Raw genomic sequence first — 16,071 nt, 5'->3', positions numbered from 1 at the left:
GTGCTTTGTCTATCTGTTTGGAAAACAACACAGCAGATTCATGGCAACAAAATTCGGGGCACAAGGCGGGGGACGCCCTGGATGCGGTGCCGAGCCATCACAGAGTTACCATGACAACCAAAGTTATTTTGTTCATCACTAACACTCGACAAGCTAGTGAGGATTTGTTGTCATCCTCAAATCTCAGATATTAGTATTATTCCAAGTCCCTGGTACTTACTTAATGACATCACAAACCAGTCCATATGTAAACCCGCCCCCAAATCAGTTCTATGTAGTAGTACTGAGAAACACTCAGGCATGGCACAGATGAGGGGTGAGATGGAAAAGATGCTATCTAACCTTGCAACCTTGATATATTTTGTGTACAAGCTCTTGTTAAACACTATAATATGCTGGAAACCAAAAATACGCCAAAAAACATCCTTTAGTGTCGTAAATAAATAACGAAAATCTATCTTTGATGTTAGTATCTTTGACTGAGATAACATGTAACCTGTTTATAGTTAGCATCTGTTAGATAGATTTCTCAGAGATGCAACAAAATATCGGTCAACAATGATGAAAACGTTGCAGTGGTTCGAGTTCCTGCTACAAGTTCTGCTAACTGGGAAGAGGACCTCATGCGGGGAAAAGTCTGAATTTGTCTGAAATAAGAAATCAACATTTAAATGTCACGGTTTTGAGGTGTTCAGGTGTTCAGAGGTATAGTGCTGCTTTATATATAGAACTGTTGCTTGAACAGTTCACCGAGTGGATGTGGCGAAGCATCTGGGGATCTGTTCCTTCACATTCCAGGCGCTGAATGCACATTTAAGGTTTCTTGTAAAAACTCTTCTGCCTGTAAAAAAAAACAAAAAAAAACCCACAAAAGTTATCATCAAAGGCAGGATTCCAGACATAATCAACAACAAAAAACTGTAATGAAGGGAAGTGAGATTTTCACTGGGAATATTGGAACCTTTTCATTGGAACATCTGTCTAGAATTACATCCGAAATATTTGGGACTATTAAGATGTTGTTTTAATACTCTCACGCACATAATGAGCTCCATACAGCACGGGGATTAGACCCGCTTCCCCGCTGGTCCCTCTGGGAACTCTGCTACTTTAAGGTGTTTTCACACTTGGTCCTTTTCAGCAGTCTGAGCCCGGTTCGCTGGATTTTTGTCCCGTGTGTGGACAGTCCAAACCATCTCAGACCCTTTTAAAGCGAACCGAACCGAGACCATCTTTCCGAGGTGGTCCGAGTCCAGTTTGTTTTCAGCTTATGATACGGTTCTCTAACATTGTGCGTGAACACAGATCACTCCGGCTCGCTGGATTTTTCCGTATTAAAGAATTCTCACTCAGTAAAACTCGTGCTACTCAGCATGTCTGCTTCTGCTAGAAGAGAGTTAGAGTTAATAGTGTTGGTTTTGTTACTTGCTTATATAAAATGATCATTTTGTAGCGTTAACTTGCTCTGACCCAGCAATAAACAACGCTATTATTTTGTGGTATTATTTTATTTCTTTCATTTTTTTTAAATTATTGCATTCTCCATTTCTCTTTTGTAATTTTACAAACGTTGTACAGGATAATTAGCACGTTTAGAGTCAGCCATGTTGTACAACACTGATGTACCCACCATGCACAGCACTGCAGTGTGGACTAGGACCCAAAAAGCAACAGTATGAACACTCAGAGGTCGGAGACCCCATCAGTGCTTAAGTGGACCAAAAAGGATCTCTTGCAGGGACAGGGACAGTGTGAGTGTAAAGAGAACCGGGTCCTTTTTCACTTGGTCCACTTCAACTGGTCCGAGTTCGGTTAAAGAGGACTCAAGTGTGAAAACATCATAACTGCAGGGAATTCAGAACCAGGACTTAACGCTGCGAAAACAAGTTTAACCCAAATACCGATTCTACAGAATCCACTGCTGTTTTCAGGAGAAGGTCTTCATTTAAACATTGTGTGGTTGACTATCAAGATTTGAGTTGAATTTAAAAACAAACAAACAAACAAACAAACAAACAAACAAACAAACAACTTATGGTATTTATTGATCTATTTATTCATTCACATCAAATATAAATATGATCAGCTTCACATTCTCGATTAAGGCTTTACTCAAACAAAAGAAAGACCTGATTTCTGACCACTCTACTCACCAACGGAGAAAAAAAGCTATTAAACATATGATGATTTATAGACCTGGAATATTTTTAAGGCTAAGTCTTAAAAACACACACTATACACACATGCACACTATACGCATGTACTTGGCTGTTTAATACCTGGATGATTGTAGAGCTGTAATGAGTTCCGTATTGCACTGAATGGCTCTGAGCCGCCTGCACAGCCTTCAAACTAACAACCGTCACCATAAAATGGCCGCCCCAAACCTTTCCCCACCTAATTTCCTGTCGGGCTACAGGCTGTCGGCGTTTCCTGTGAAGTTCCTGAGGCGATCCCTGCAGCGTGGGACCGCGTGTTTACGGCGTCTTGGCCGTGTTTTTTCCGGTGTTGGTGTAGCGAGCTAAGGAAGGCGAATTTCTCTCCGCAGATGGCACACTGGTACGGCTTTTCCCCCGAGTGCATTCTCTGGTGCTGCTTCAGCGTGCACGTCCGGGCGAAGCTCTTGTCGCACTGCGTGCACTTGTACGGTCGCTCTCCGGTGTGCGTCTTGCTGTGCTGGTGCAGGGTGAACTGCTTCCTGAAGCTCTTTCCACACGCCGTGCACTGGTAGGGCCGCTCGCCAGTGTGGATGCGCCGGTGGCTGCGGAAGTGCCCGTGGCTGGAGAAGCTCTTCCCGCAGTCGGAGCACAGGTACGGCCGCTCTCCGGTGTGTGTCCTCTCGTGACAGAGCAGGTGGCTGGCTTGTCGGAAGCTCTTCCCGCAGTGCGAGCACTGGTACGGCTTCAGGCCGGTGTGGACGCTCTCGTGCGACCGGAGACTGTCCAGGCGTGAGAAGGTCTTCCCGCAGGTTTGGCATTTGAACGGCTTCTCGTTGGTGTGCGAGCGCTCATGAACCTTGACGCGTGGCGCGTGGCTGAACGTGCGCTCGCAGTACGAGCAGCGGTACGGTTTCTCCCCGGTGTGCGTCCTCAGGTGCGCCTTGAGGTTCCCCTTCGTCCGGAACATCTTTCCGCACTCCCGGCAGGAGAACGGTCTCTCGTCGCTGTGCGTCAGCATGTGTGCTTTGAGGCCTGACGAGCCGGCCAGGTTTTGTCCGCACACCTCGCACACGAAGCCGCTGACACCCGTGTGTCGACTCGTGTGCAGCTTCAGCTCGGCCGACGTCACGAACCCCTTCCCGCACTCGTCACAGCAGAACCTCAGCTCCTTCGCGTGTCTCTTCATGTGGTTCCGCAGGCTTGGCGCCGTACCGTAGCTTTTGTTGCACTGCGAGCACTTGAACAGTCTCTCTTGAACACCGCAGTCGCTCTTCGGTTCCTCGGCCTCCGTAGGCGTCTCCTTAACGTCTCCGTTCACTTCAGAAACCCGGTCCTTACAGCTCGTCCCGGGTCCCGCGTCTTTCCTCGTTTGGGGTTTGAGTTTGTTAACACGCAGTTGTTTTCTTTCTGACGAAGGCGACCAATTTCCATCGTCGCTGTCAGCTGAAAGATGAGAAACGGCAGAAATTATCCGGATATATCTCTAATAAAGTCACGATAATAAACTCATGGATGATTGCTTATCTAAAGACATCAGGGACGAATAAACGAGGAACTGATGAATAATACTTTGTTTAATTAATGTTAAAGCTGAACAGAGAATTGTTCGACATCTAGCCAGACGTTGGAAAATTCCAGTGGCAGGAATTCTCTGTTCACCTTTAACAAGACGTGGTAACACATCTTCTAACCGAGACGTCAGCATGGCTTTAGAGCGCTTTCTTCTTGAGTTTTTTCGACAAGCAGAAGAACTGCTGTAGAAACAAAAAGACCTGGGATGATATTCATTACACTGTGCTCGTCATCGTTTCTGTCTGCTGCTGAATTTCTATAATGTGGCGTACTGCGGTATTTCCGCCCGATAACGGAGACGCCAGGTGAACCTTTCCATACCCTACACACCTGAGAACTTTAAACCAGGCGTGTTTATTTATTTATTTATTTATATTTACGCAAGGGACACACTGTGGGGAATTACGTCCTCGTCGTTAGCGCTCGGTTCCCCGTCCTCCTCCTTCTCATTATTCGTGACGGGCGGGATCGGCTCCACGGTCCTACAGTCCACCAGCTTCACCGAGCACATGGTCAGAGGAGTGTGTGGTGCGCAGTCTACATCGGACTCCTCGCGCTCACCACACACACTCTGTGCCGAGTCTCGCACTTCTGCTGTGTTGAGATCAGATTTACACATAGAGCACAGCGCTGGTGAAGCTCCCGGCACCTCCTGAGAGGAAACATACACAAGATGGTGAGAGGATGACTGAGGAGATCTGATCTGATCATCTCACTCACACACACACACACACACACACACCTGACGAGTGTTTATGGCTTTTTGTCGCCGTAACGATTCCTCCAGCGCAGACACCAGCTCTCTGAGCTCACACACTTCAGCGTGGAGGTGCGAGATGTCGGCCATGGACAGATCGGTCCAGACGGACACTGTGCAGGAAGATGGAGGATCACAGAGCAGGTGGAGCTGCAGGAGAGCTTCTCCTCCTCCGCCCACACACTCCTCCTCCATCGTGCTCTCCACCGCTTAACTGATGGAGAGATGGCAGACATTACAGCAGGAAAGATCAGAAAGTCGTGATTAAATCCCAGGTATTAACCAACACACACACACAGACAGACAGACAGACAGACACAGACTGACACACAGTCACTCACTCACACTCTATCTCTCTCTCACAATTTAAAAGTGTTTCTATAAATCTATGATTTTTCATTGACGTTTTTAATTATAAATCCATCATCTGCAGTGTGTGAGTGTTTCTTGACTGTGGTTAAGCCCCGCCCACTAATCATCCATACATAAAAATAAAAATACACTGAATTAAAACAACAACCTAAAAATAAACTACACGTCCCATGAACCTCAGCGTGTAACCAACCAAAACCCTCACAGTACTAAAGCATCTTTCATTTATAATTTAATAAACCCCTCATTTTATAAACACAATAAAACAACATGTGAAACGAGTCTGGATTAAACATCTACAACAGATCTGTGTGTAAGTGATTATCTCCTGATTATTTATACAGTAATGATAGCCAATCAAAACCTTCACAACACAGGACAAAAACTTCAATATTTATATTCAACATTACCCGAAAGAAGAGAAGTTTATTCTCAGTTCAGTTTCACCATAACAACGCTTCTTCTGCTGCTGCTTCTTCTGCGACGCTGCTGTTGCGGAGGAAAAAGGCGCTGAAGCGCATCATCTCCCCCTGCTGGTACTGAATACGAACTGCAATACACTGCATTTGTCCTTAATAACCTTTACATTTCTTTAATAGCGTTCCGGAAGACTTTTTTCTCAAAGAGAAAAATAAAGATTTTGTATTTTCCCCAGCTTATCCAGCTCCTATGAATTGAAGTGTTAGTCTTTCTTTACACCTTCATCTATCTGTAAGGTATATAGTGTATAAGTGTAATCATGTACCTGTGTTGTTTTTGCTCGTCATTTAGTTAAACATCATTAAATGACTCTACATTAGTGAGCTTAGTTGCAGTTATCTCACTGGCTATTGTTAGATACTAAATAAATAATTGTGTAAGCAAAATGTATTTATTATTCTATACATATATAAATTCATTTCAGTCAGGTAAGTGTGTACTAGCACAGGTGTGTATTAATAAGATTAAAGTCTGTTTTAGCCCTGCTGAAAAAACACAGTAGAAACCATCACACAAATTCTGATGGTTTCCACTGCAAATACTATTAAAAACCATCAGCCTTTAACCATTAAAACCATTACAAGATATACTATAGTATAACTATAGTTTCCATTATGTAGTAGGACATAGGTGCTTAATGGTATCCACTGGAGACAACACACCACTAATAGAAGTCGATCACCAGTAGAGACCCACAGGGACCATTACAGTTTCCACTAAAACCAATACAACTCCTATTATACCCATTAAAACTGTTACACATTCTATGAGGTTTCTATTGGGTTTTTTTTCAGCTGTGAGTTTATTTAAAATGATGATAAAGTGAGCCCACAGACAGAGACCGACCGATAGACTGATAGATTAGACAGACTGATAGATTAGACAGATAAACCGTGTTAATCGTTCTGGATGACCATCAAAATACTGAAATTTCATCAGAACAAGGATAAAAACTGGACGACCTAAAGAACAGACAGGTGTACATCAGGAGTGAGCAGAAATCACTTTCAACTGAACTGAATTTAAAGGATTAACTCATGTATCTTTTAACTCATAATGAGGGGAAATAATCCCACAACAGAGAGAGCTCAGCAGTTTATCTGATAAGTAATAGGTCATATTTTGATGTTTTATTAGCGTAGGTGAATAATAAATCATGAATTAATCTGTCCGGGAATTCTGAAGAGACACTTTTGCGTTGACAGGATCTGTTCAACTCTTATTTTGTACTTCCGCTTCCGGTCTAATCCGGAAATCACAATCGGCTGTTAGTAATCTGCGCGCGCTCGCGTGTGTGTTTGTGCTGAGCTGGAACTTCTCTCGCGCTGGCTGGGGTATGTAGTGTTTTATTAATTTATATAGATATATATATTATAATTAGTTTAAATCGTGTTTATATCGATATAAAAGTCAAACAAGACTGCAGTTTAATCTTATAAACAACACTGATTCTAATGGATTTATAACTGAATAAATTATATTAACTTTAACACCGCAGTAACTGCATTATTATTATTATTATTATTATTATTATTATTATTATTATTATTATTATTATTTTCTTATCACGTGTTCCTGCATTAAATGTTGTATTTATAATTACCACATACTGGAATTCTGCTGTTGTTTGTAAAGTAACTCAGATTGGAAAACACTGTAAAAGTTACATAGTAATAATAAATGAATTCGTTTCTGGGGGGTTTTCTTGTTTGTTTTTACATCAAAAGAAAAATAATGAAAAGTTAGTGTTCTATGTCACAGGATTCATGTAAAAAAAAAAAAAAAAAAGTTTTACCAAAAAGATTATGTTTCGAAAGCGTTATTGACTTTTACTGTTCACTGGGATTCATTTATAGAAACGTGTACCTCTTAAAATGGGCGTGTTCTGAATTAAAATGGGCGTGTTCTGAATTAAATGGGGGCGTCTTCTGAATTAAAAGGGGCGTGTTCATCCTGAATTCTTTTGAAGAAATCTGAAAAACGTCAGAATGAATGCAGTTTATTTACGTGACGTTTGAGAATGATGATAACAGGAGATCTCTAGTGAGAACTGGAGTGACGTTTCCTTCTCCAGCATTATAATCCAACTTCACACTTTTAATCTTTAATAATAATCTAAACCTGTATAAATGTTTCTTTACAACATGCTTGTGTCTGATCCCGCCCGGCTCCGGATTTTACTCCCATCGGAACACCGGTTTAATGAGACGAAGGCAACTCATTTACATAAACAGCATCTTATTAAGGAGAGAACCACCAGAGTGTGTGTTGTGTTTGTTTTCACACTGCAGTAATTGTTTGGCGAGGTGTGTGTGTGTGTACATGTGTTGTTGGATCTCCACTAATGTTGTTGTTGTTGCAGAATGACGTCAGTGGAGCGGGTGCGGTGGTGTGACAGTGACGGAGAGTTTCCAGGAGAAATGGTGATGTTTATGCAGTCAGTCGCTCTGAACACTGATCTCTCCATGGAGGACATCGAGCTTCTCCACACTCAGATCACTGCACTGAGGGAAGAGGTGGCTGAACTACACCACAAATTATTAACACACCACCCAAAGGCTGAGCTACAACACCAGGTGAGGGGTGGAGTAGAGCTTTATCACCAGGTGAGGGGTGGAGTAGAGCTTTATCACCAGGTGAGGGGTGGAGTAGAGCTTTATCACCAGGTGAGGGGTGGCGTTAGAGCTTTATCACCAGGTGAGGGGTGGAGTTAGGGCTTTATCACCAGGTGAGGGGTGGAGTAGAGCTTTATCACCAGGTGAGGGTGGAGTTAGGGCTTTAACACCAGGTGAGGGGTGGAGTTAGCGCTTTATCACCAGGTGAGGGGTGGAGTTAGCGCTTTATCACCAGGTGAGGGGTGGAGTTAGCGCTTTATCACCAGGTGAGGGTGGAGTTAGCGCTTTATCACCAGGTGAGGGTGGAGTTAGCGCTTTATCACCAGGTGAGGGGTGGAGTTAGCGCTTTAACACCAGGTGAGGGGTGGAGTTAGAGCTTTAACACCAGGTGAGGGGTGGAGTAGAGCTTTATCACCAGGTGAGGGGTGGAGTTAGCGCTTTAACACCAGGTGAGGGGTGGAGTTAGCGCTTTATCACCAGGTGAGGGGTGGAGTTAGCGCTTTATCACCAGGTGAGGGGTGGAGTTAGCGCTTTATCACCAGGTGAGGGTGGAGTAGAGCTTTATCACCAGGTGAGGGGTGGAGTTAGCGCTTTATCACCAGGTGAGGGGTGGAGTTAGCGCTTTATCACCAGGTGAGGGGTGGAGTTAGCGCTTTATCACCAGGTGAGGGTGGAGTTAGCGCTTTATCACCAGGTGAGGGTGGAGTTAGCGCTTTATCACCAGGTGAGGGTGGAGTTAGCGCTTTATCACCAGGTGAGGGGTGGAGTTAGCGCTTTAACACCAGGTGAGGGGTGGAGTTAGAGCTTTAACACCAGGTGAGGGGTGGAGTAGAGCTTTATCACCAGGTGAGGGGTGGAGTTAGCGCTTTAACACCAGGTGAGGGGTGGAGTTAGCGCTTTATCACCAGGTGAGGGGTGGAGTTAGCGCTTTATCACCAGGTGAGGGGTGGAGTTAGCGCTTTATCACCAGGTGAGGGGAGGAGTTAGCGCTTTATCACCAGGTGAGGGGTGGAGTTAGCGCTTTATCACCAGGTGAGGGTGGAGTAGAGCTTTATCACCAGGTGAGGGGTGGAGTTAGCGCTTTATCACCAGGTGAGGGGTGGAGTTAGCGCTTTATCACCAGGTGAGGGGTGGAGTTAGCGCTTTATCACCAGGTGAGGGGTGGAGTTAGCGCTTTATCACCAGGTGAGGGTGGAGTTAGCGCTTTATCACCAGGTGAGGGTGGAGTTAGCGCTTTATCACCAGGTGAGGGGTGGAGTTAGCGCTTTAACACCAGGTGAGGGGTGGAGTTAGAGCTTTAACACCAGGTGAGGGGTGGAGTAGAGCTTTATCACCAGGTGAGGGGTGGAGTTAGCGCTTTAACACCAGGTGAGGGGTGGAGTTAGCGCTTTATCACCAGGTGAGGGGTGGAGTAGAGCTTTATCACCAGGTGAGGGGTGGAGTTAGCGCTTTATCACCAGGTGAGGGGTGGAGTTAGCGCTTTATCACCAGGTGAGGGGTGGAGTAGAGCTTTATCACCAGGTGAGGGGTGGAGTTAGCGCTTTATCACCAGGTGAGGGGTGGAGTTAGCGCTTTATCACCAGGTGAGGGGTGGAGTTAGCGCTTTATCACCAGGTGAGGGTGGAGTTAGCGCTTTATCACCAGGTGAGGGTGGAGTTAGCGCTTTATCACCAGGTGAGGGTGGAGTTAGCGCTTTATCACCAGGTGAGGGGTGGAGTTAGCGCTTTATCACCAGGTGAGGGGTGGAGTTAGCGCTTTATCACCAGGTGAGGGGTGGAGTTAGCGCTTTATCACCAGGTGAGGGGTGGAGTTAGCGCTTTATCAGGTGAGGGGTGGAGTTAGCGCTTTATCACCAGGTGAGGGGTGGAGTTAGCGCTTTATCACCAGGTGAGGGGTGGAGGTTAGCGCTTTATCACCAGGTGAGGGTGGAGTTAGCGCTTTATCACCAGGTGAGGGTGGAGTTAGCGCTTTATCACCAGGTGAGGGGTGGAGTTAGCGCTTTATCACCAGGTGAGGGGTGGAGTTAGCGCTTTATCACCAGGTGAGGGGTGGAGTTAGCGCTTTATCACCAGGTGAGGGGTGGAGTTAGCGCTTTATCACCAGGTGAGGGGTGGAGTTAGCGCTTTATCACCAGCGGTGAGGGGTGCGCTTTATCACCAGGTGAGGGGTGGAGTTAGCGCTTTATCACCAGGTGAGGGTGGAGTTAGCGCTTTATCACCAGGTGAGGGTGGAGTTAGCGCTTTATCACCAGGTGAGGGTGGAGTTAGCGCTTTATCACCAGGTGAGGGGTGGAGTTAGCGCTTTATCACCAGGTGAGGGGTGGAGTTAGCGCTTTATCACCAGGTGAGGGGTGGAGTAGAGCTTTATCACCAGGTGAGGGGTGGAGTTAGCGCTTTATCACCAGGTGAGGGGTGGAGTTAGCGCTTTATCACCAGGTGAGGGGTGGAGTAGAGCTTTATCACCAGGTGAGGGGTGGAGTTAGCGCTTTATCACCAGGTGAGGGGTGGAGTTAGCGCTTTATCACCAGGTGAGGGGTGGAGTAGAGCTTTATCACCAGGTGAGGGTGATATAATTTAAAAAACCCACATGTTTATATTGTGATTTTTCAGCAGGCAGTGTTGTGTCCTGGAATGAAGACTGAACCGAATCCTTTCCTAACGGAGCAGCAGGAATATCTCACACTGAAACCGGAATTCTGTTCAACTTCCGAGTGTAAAACTGAACCACATCACACACACATCCACCATGAAGACCTACACACACTCACACGGGTGGAGGACCTGCATGCTGTTTTTAAAAGTGAACCTGAGCCACTGGAAATCTCACACACTACACACACACACACTACACACACTGATGAACACACACTACACACTCGCAGGAACTCGGACATAAAACATGTGGCTGAAGAACCGAGTCTGAAGAAGGAAGAACATGAAGATAATTGTTGCAGAATGACGTCAGTGGAGCGGGTGCAGTGGTGTGACGGTGACGGAGAGTTTCCAGGAGAAATGGTGATGTTTATGCAGTCAGTCGCTCTGAACACTGATCTCTCCATGGAGGACATCGAGCTTCTCCACACTCAGATCACTGCACTGAGGGAAGAGGTGGCTGAACTACACCACAAATTATTAACACACCACCCAAAGGCTGAGCTACAACACCAGGTGAGGGGTGGAGTAGAGCTTTAATACCAGGTGAGGGGTGGAGTAGAGCTTTATCACCAGGTGAGGGGTGGAGTAGAGCTTTATCACCAGGTGAGGGGTGGAGTAGAGCTTTATCACCAGGTGAGGGGTGGAGTTAGCGCTTTAACACCAGGTGAGGGGTGGAGTAGAGCTTTAATACCAGGTGAGGGGTGGAGTAGAGCTTTATCACCAGGTGAGGGGTGGAGTAGAGCTTTAACACCAGGTGAGGGGTGGAGTAGAGCTTTATCACCAGGTAAGGGGTGGAGTTAGAGCTTTAACACCAGGTGAGGGGTGGAGTAGAGCTTTAATACCAGGTGAGGGGTGGAGTAGAGCTTTATCACCAGGTGAGGGGTGGAGTAGAGCTTTATCACCAGGTGAGGGGTGGAGTTAGCGCTTTAACACCAGGTGAGGGGTGGAGTAGAGCTTTAATACCAGGTGAGGGGTGGAGTAGAGCTTTATCACCAGGTGAGGGGTGGAGTAGAGCTTTATCACCAGGTGAGGGGTGGAGTAGAGCTTTATCACCAGGTAAGGGGTGGAGTTAGAGCTTTAACACCAGGTGAGGGGTGGAGTAGAGCTTTATCACCAGGTGAGGGGTGGAGTAGAGCTTTATCACCAGGTGAGGGGTGGAGTTAGCGCTTTATCACCAGGTGAGGGGTGGAGTTAGCGCTTTATCACCAGGTGAGGGGTGGAGTTAGCGCTTTATCACCAGGTGAGGGGTGGAGTAGAGCTTTAACACCAGGTGAGGGGTGGAGTAGAGCTTTATCACCAGGGGTGAGGTGTGGAGTAGAGTGAAACCAAATCTGCGATTTAAAATTGTGTTTAAAGTGATTTATTATTTTGTGAATTATTTTGAAGTGTACAGCTGTAATTAAAATTATTCACCCCCCTGTATAGAATCCCTCACGACAGCACAAATATGCAAAACAGGTGTTGTCTCAAGCACACCTGATATAAACTAATCAAGGCCTTCATTAGTTGCAGCAGGTGTGCTTGAGCTGGAACACATGAAATACCTGAACTGGCTAGGGGCAGAAAATTCATGAAATACCTGGACGGGGCAGAAAAAGGAAGATATCAATGGCTGCAAGCAGATTTGTGAGAAGGCAGGTTGTCAAAAACCCTCGAGTTACTGCAAAAGACCTGCAGCGAGACCTGGTGTAACAGACACTGAGTTTTCAGTGAGTACAGTAAGGTGTGTACTAAATGCAGAAGGTCCATGCCAGAACTCCAAGACGTTCACCACTACTGACCCAAAAGCACAAGAAAAGTCACTCAAAATCAGATAAATAATCCACAACTTTTCTGCACGATGGATCAGCGGTCTGTCTGGAGGAAGAAGAATGAAGAAAGAACACTCTGTCCACAGTCGAGCATGGTGGGGGCTCGGAGATGCTCTGCGGCTGCTTTGCATCCTCCGGCACTGGAAACCTGCAGTGTGAGGAAGGCGAGATGGATTCAGTGAAGTATCTGGAAATCCTAGGAGAAAACCTCATGCCGTCTGTGAGGAAGCTGAAGCTTGGGCATCATCGGACCTTCCAACAGGACAACGATCCCAAGCATACCTCAAATTCCACAAAGGCTTGGGTGCAGAAGTCGTCCTGGAAGATTCTACAGGGCCATCACTGTCACCTGACTTGAACCCCATAAGAAATCTCTGGTGGGATGTGAAGAAGGCGGATGCAGCACGCAAACCCAAGAATATTACTGAACTGGAGGCCAGTGCTCATGAGGAACGGGAGAAGATTCCTCAGGAACGCTGCAGAAGCTCTGCATCTCGTTTACAGCAGGTCATAACAGCAAAAGGAGCGCTACTAAATACTAAAGATGATTGCCATGAGGGGGGTGAATAATTTTGAGACTAGAGAAATCATTATAATTTACATTTTCAGTTGAATTTGGGGAAACCAGTTCAAGCGTTCGTCGTGTCGAACTATTTCAGTTGCTTTTGTTTGATGTGTTCATCGCAAACAGCTGGAAGTCTGTACATTCTAACAATAAACCTGATCTATGGTGAGGGGTGAATCATTCTGATTGCAACTGTATTTTGTAATCCTTTTTTTTTTTAAGAAGTTTAAAAAAATAATTTCTATATTTTTTCATATGTTTAAATAGTTATTTTTAATATTTCTTATTTTAATTTTTTTCCCAATAACTGTTATATAAAATAATTTTTTAATGTTTATATTGTGATTTTTCAGCAGGCAGTGTTGTGTCCTGGAATGAAGACTGAACCGAATCCTTTCCTAACGGAGCAGCAGGAATATCTCACACTGAAACCGGAATTCTGTTCAACTTCCGAGTGTAAAACTGAACCACATCACACACACATCCACCATGAAGACCTACACACACTCACACGGGTGGAGGACCTGCATGCTGTTTTTAAAAGTGAACCTGAGCCACTGGAAATCTCACACACTACACACACACACACTGATGAACACACACTACACACTCGCATTAAGAAGTGTTCAGTGCAGCTGGTGGATTTCAGGAACTTGAACATCAAACACGCGACCAAAGAACTGAAGAGCCTGAAGAAGGAAGAACATGAAGATAATACAACTGATGGTTTGAACACTTTTGGTAAGTTCCCGTCATGATGACCACGAAGGTTCTAACACAAATCAGTAGAACCAGGCGTTTTTATTTATTTATATATAGACTGCTTTGTGATTAACCCACAGGTTTTTTGTTTCTCTCCTTCATGTCTTCCTGAAGACCCAGCTGATACGAGGAGCACATCTAACAAAACAAGAGCGAAAGATCTGGAACGTCACACCTCGAAGCTCCTCTGTGAGGAACTCTCGGAGAAGCCGTTCCGCTGCTCTCTCTGTGACAAGAGCTTCACTTTAGAGTTCAATCTCCTCAAACACCAGAAGCTCCACGCTGGAGAGAAACCGTTCTGCTGCAAATGCTGCGGGAAAACCTTCACACAGTTGTACAACCTGACATCTCACCAGAGAACACACACCGGAGAAAAACCCTTCCTGTGCAGCCAGTGTGGAAAACGCTTCTCTCAAGCCTCCAAGCTGAAAACTCACGGCAGAATCCACACGGGAGAAAAACCCTACGCGTGTCTGACCTGCGAGAAGCGCTTCTCCGATTCTTCCACGCTTAATAAGCACCAGAGAACACACACCGGAGAGAAACCGTACAAGTGCAAGAAGTGCGGGAAGAGATTCGGACAGTCGGCTCACCTCGTGAAGCATTACAGAACACACAATCGCAAATACAAATGATTGACACCTCCTCCAAATCAATTCACCTCCGCGCCGAGCCAGCTTGCATATTAATCTTTATCATGGACATGTAGCGTTCAAGATGTGTTTCATAACGAAACTTCAGGTTCCTGAACGGTTCTCCAGGGTTGCCCTGCTGATACTGGTGCAGTGGGATTTATCCCTCACGCCCTCTCAATCCGAAGAGCCTGATGCAGCGGGGCTTTAGTCTGTCCAGCGCTCTCTGTACACAGCTGTCATACTAATATCTCCACCACTTTCACCAGCACCTAATTTCACTCCCCAGTCCACACAAGAAGACATTCGTAGAGACTTATTTTATTTAGTCAGACGAGCAGAACGAATGGACGTGAGCGAAGAGTTGGGCACTGATGGAACTTCCTGTACACGAGTCAAAAAGTCTTTCTGGAGCTTACTCCAGATCTCTATAATGTCATAAACACCTTCAGAATGACCTGTTAAAATCAGAATCTGTTTATTTCCTGCATATACAGGACATAAACACACATGAACCCGACTTTGCAAATCAAACATCTATAGAACATACTGTATAAGCGTACTACTTTACGGATCTCCTCAGTGTAATGTGTCAAAACTCCAGCCTCAAGAAGCGGAATACAGCAATAAAGGACTGGTAAACACGTTGTGTATTATGGAGCGCTGTGTAATTGTATATACGTGTAATTGCCCGAGATAATCGGCTTTATGATGTTGAGAAATGAATTAAACAAGTGTACCAAGCGTCACTGTAGGAAATGTTAACTCTGCATATTTGAGTTGAGTTCAGGATCATGTCCTGTAGATGATGAGATATTCAGTCTTCACAATTTTACATTGAGGAACGTTATTCTGAAATCGTTCCACAGATTGTAGACGCAGTTTTTCACAGATTGGTGAACCTCTGTCCGTCTTTACTCCTGAAAGACTCCGCCTCTCTAAAATCCTCTTTTTATCCCCAGTCATCTTACTGCTCTGTTCCCAATTCGCCTCCAGCTGTGTCTGTTTACTAACACTTACTTTTCCAGCCTTTTGTTGTCCCGTCCCAACGTTTTTGAGACGTGCTGCAGCCATCAAATTCAGAATGACCTTTTTTTTTTTTTTTTTAACTTAAAACGCTACATTTCCTCAGTTTAAACATATGTTTTCTATGTTCTATTGTGAATAACATACAGGTTTATGAGTTTTGCAAATCATTGCGTTCTGTTTTTATTTACATTTACCCAGCGTTTTTGGAAATGGTTATAAATGTATATTCAGCATAAAATAACACTATTTCACATATCCTTTCACTGATTGTATTATTGTATAAAGGATGTGGGGTGTGTGTGTGTGTGTGTGTTAGTCAGGTGAGACAGTTCTAGTCCGTAAACACGCACAGGTGAGGCACTTGAGTGTGTTCATGCTGATCTTCATGACTCCGCCCAGGTTAAAGAGCAGGTGATAAAGCGAGCGTACGGACAGGTCTCCGCCCTCGTCGGCCATCTTCAGAGCCACCAGCGGCGTGTACAGAGGGTTCGTGAGGGTGCGGAAACGAGGAGGCCGCGTCTCAATCACCTGCTTAGTGATCTACACACACGATAAACACAGAGAGAGAAGGTCCTGAAGACCAGATCACACAAATCACACGCGCTTGTTCTAACACACTATCGTTTCTATAGTAACAGCTCATTCACAGGGACAGCAGACGCT

General features: G+C 45.3%; 3 protein-coding genes across 14 annotated transcripts in view; 1 reads left to right on the top strand and 2 right to left on the bottom strand.

Annotated features, from left to right (window-relative positions):
- Positions 1–68: 68 nt before the first annotated feature.
- On the bottom strand, positions 69–5,341 carry LOC128602476 (zinc finger protein 883-like). Of its 2 annotated transcripts, none has more exons than XR_008384845.1 (4): positions 4,474–5,329; positions 4,125–4,383; positions 2,280–3,602; positions 69–841 (listed from the first exon to the last, which is right to left on the bottom strand). XR_008384845.1 is itself a non-coding variant. In XM_053616317.1 (4 exons), the coding sequence occupies exons 2-4, from the start codon at positions 4,681–4,683 to the stop codon at positions 2,398–2,400; spliced, it is 1,674 nt and encodes a 557-aa protein (XP_053472292.1). In that variant the 5' UTR covers positions 4,684–4,702; positions 5,271–5,341; the 3' UTR covers positions 2,033–2,397. The 2 variants fall into 2 exon arrangements, 1 of the variants encoding a protein (XP_053472292.1); XM_053616317.1 differs by lacking the exon at positions 69–841 and having other exon boundaries at positions 2,033–3,602; positions 4,474–4,702; positions 5,271–5,341.
- A 1,255-nt stretch (positions 5,342–6,596) lies between these two features.
- LOC128602475 (zinc finger protein 84-like) lies at positions 6,597–15,146 on the top strand. Of its 6 annotated transcripts, XM_053616311.1 has the most exons (5): positions 6,597–6,674; positions 7,703–7,916; positions 10,565–11,122; positions 13,339–13,726; positions 13,862–15,146. In XM_053616311.1, the coding sequence occupies exons 2-5, from the start codon at positions 7,704–7,706 to the stop codon at positions 14,380–14,382; spliced, it is 1,680 nt and encodes a 559-aa protein (XP_053472286.1). In that variant the 5' UTR covers positions 6,597–6,674; position 7,703; the 3' UTR covers positions 14,383–15,146. The 6 variants fall into 6 exon arrangements, with proteins under 6 accessions (XP_053472286.1, XP_053472291.1, XP_053472290.1 ...); XM_053616316.1 differs by lacking the exon at positions 6,597–6,674 and having other exon boundaries at positions 6,864–7,856; positions 10,568–11,122; XM_053616315.1 differs by lacking the exon at positions 6,597–6,674 and having other exon boundaries at positions 6,864–7,856.
- Positions 15,147–15,720: 574 nt separating this feature from the next.
- The window catches only part of rdh8b (retinol dehydrogenase 8b), a 9,893-nt gene continuing 9,542 nt past the window's right edge, over positions 15,721–16,071 (bottom strand). For all 6 annotated transcript variants that reach the window (XM_053616341.1, XM_053616342.1, XM_053616343.1 and 3 more), the window contains one exon: positions 15,721–15,948. In XM_053616341.1, coding sequence (XP_053472316.1) covers positions 15,721–15,948 — 228 coding nt within the window. The remainder of the gene's footprint in view (positions 15,949–16,071) is intronic.

This window comes from Ictalurus furcatus, chromosome 26 (assembly GCF_023375685.1).
Source record: "Ictalurus furcatus strain D&B chromosome 26, Billie_1.0, whole genome shotgun sequence".
NCBI lineage: Eukaryota > Metazoa > Chordata > Actinopteri > Siluriformes > Ictaluridae > Ictalurus > Ictalurus furcatus.
The sequence above is the reverse complement of the archived record's forward strand: the minus strand, read 5'-3'. Positions and strand labels throughout refer to the sequence as shown.

Bases quoted from the DNA above. Each gene is read 5' to 3' on its own strand.
- LOC128602475 (XM_053616311.1), top strand. From the start codon at position 7,704: ATGACGTCAGTGGAGCGGGTGCGGTGGTGTGACAGTGACGGAGAGTTT. The intron at 7,917-10,564 runs GTGAGGGGTGGA...GTGATTTTTCAG, and splicing joins AGGCTGAGCTACAACACCAG to CAGGCAGTGTTGTGTCCTGG. The intron at 13,727-13,861 runs GTAAGTTCCCGT...GTCTTCCTGAAG, and splicing joins TGATGGTTTGAACACTTTTG to ACCCAGCTGATACGAGGAGC.
- LOC128602476 (XM_053616317.1), bottom strand. From the start codon at position 4,683: ATGGAGGAGGAGTGTGTGGGCGGAGGAGGAGAAGCTCTCCTGCAGCTC. The intron at 4,384-4,473 runs GTGTGTGTGTGT...GTTTCCTCTCAG, and splicing joins AAGCCATAAACACTCGTCAG to GAGGTGCCGGGAGCTTCACC. The intron at 3,603-4,124 runs GTGTGTCCCTTG...CTCATCTTTCAG, and splicing joins CGAGGACGTAATTCCCCACA to CTGACAGCGACGATGGAAAT.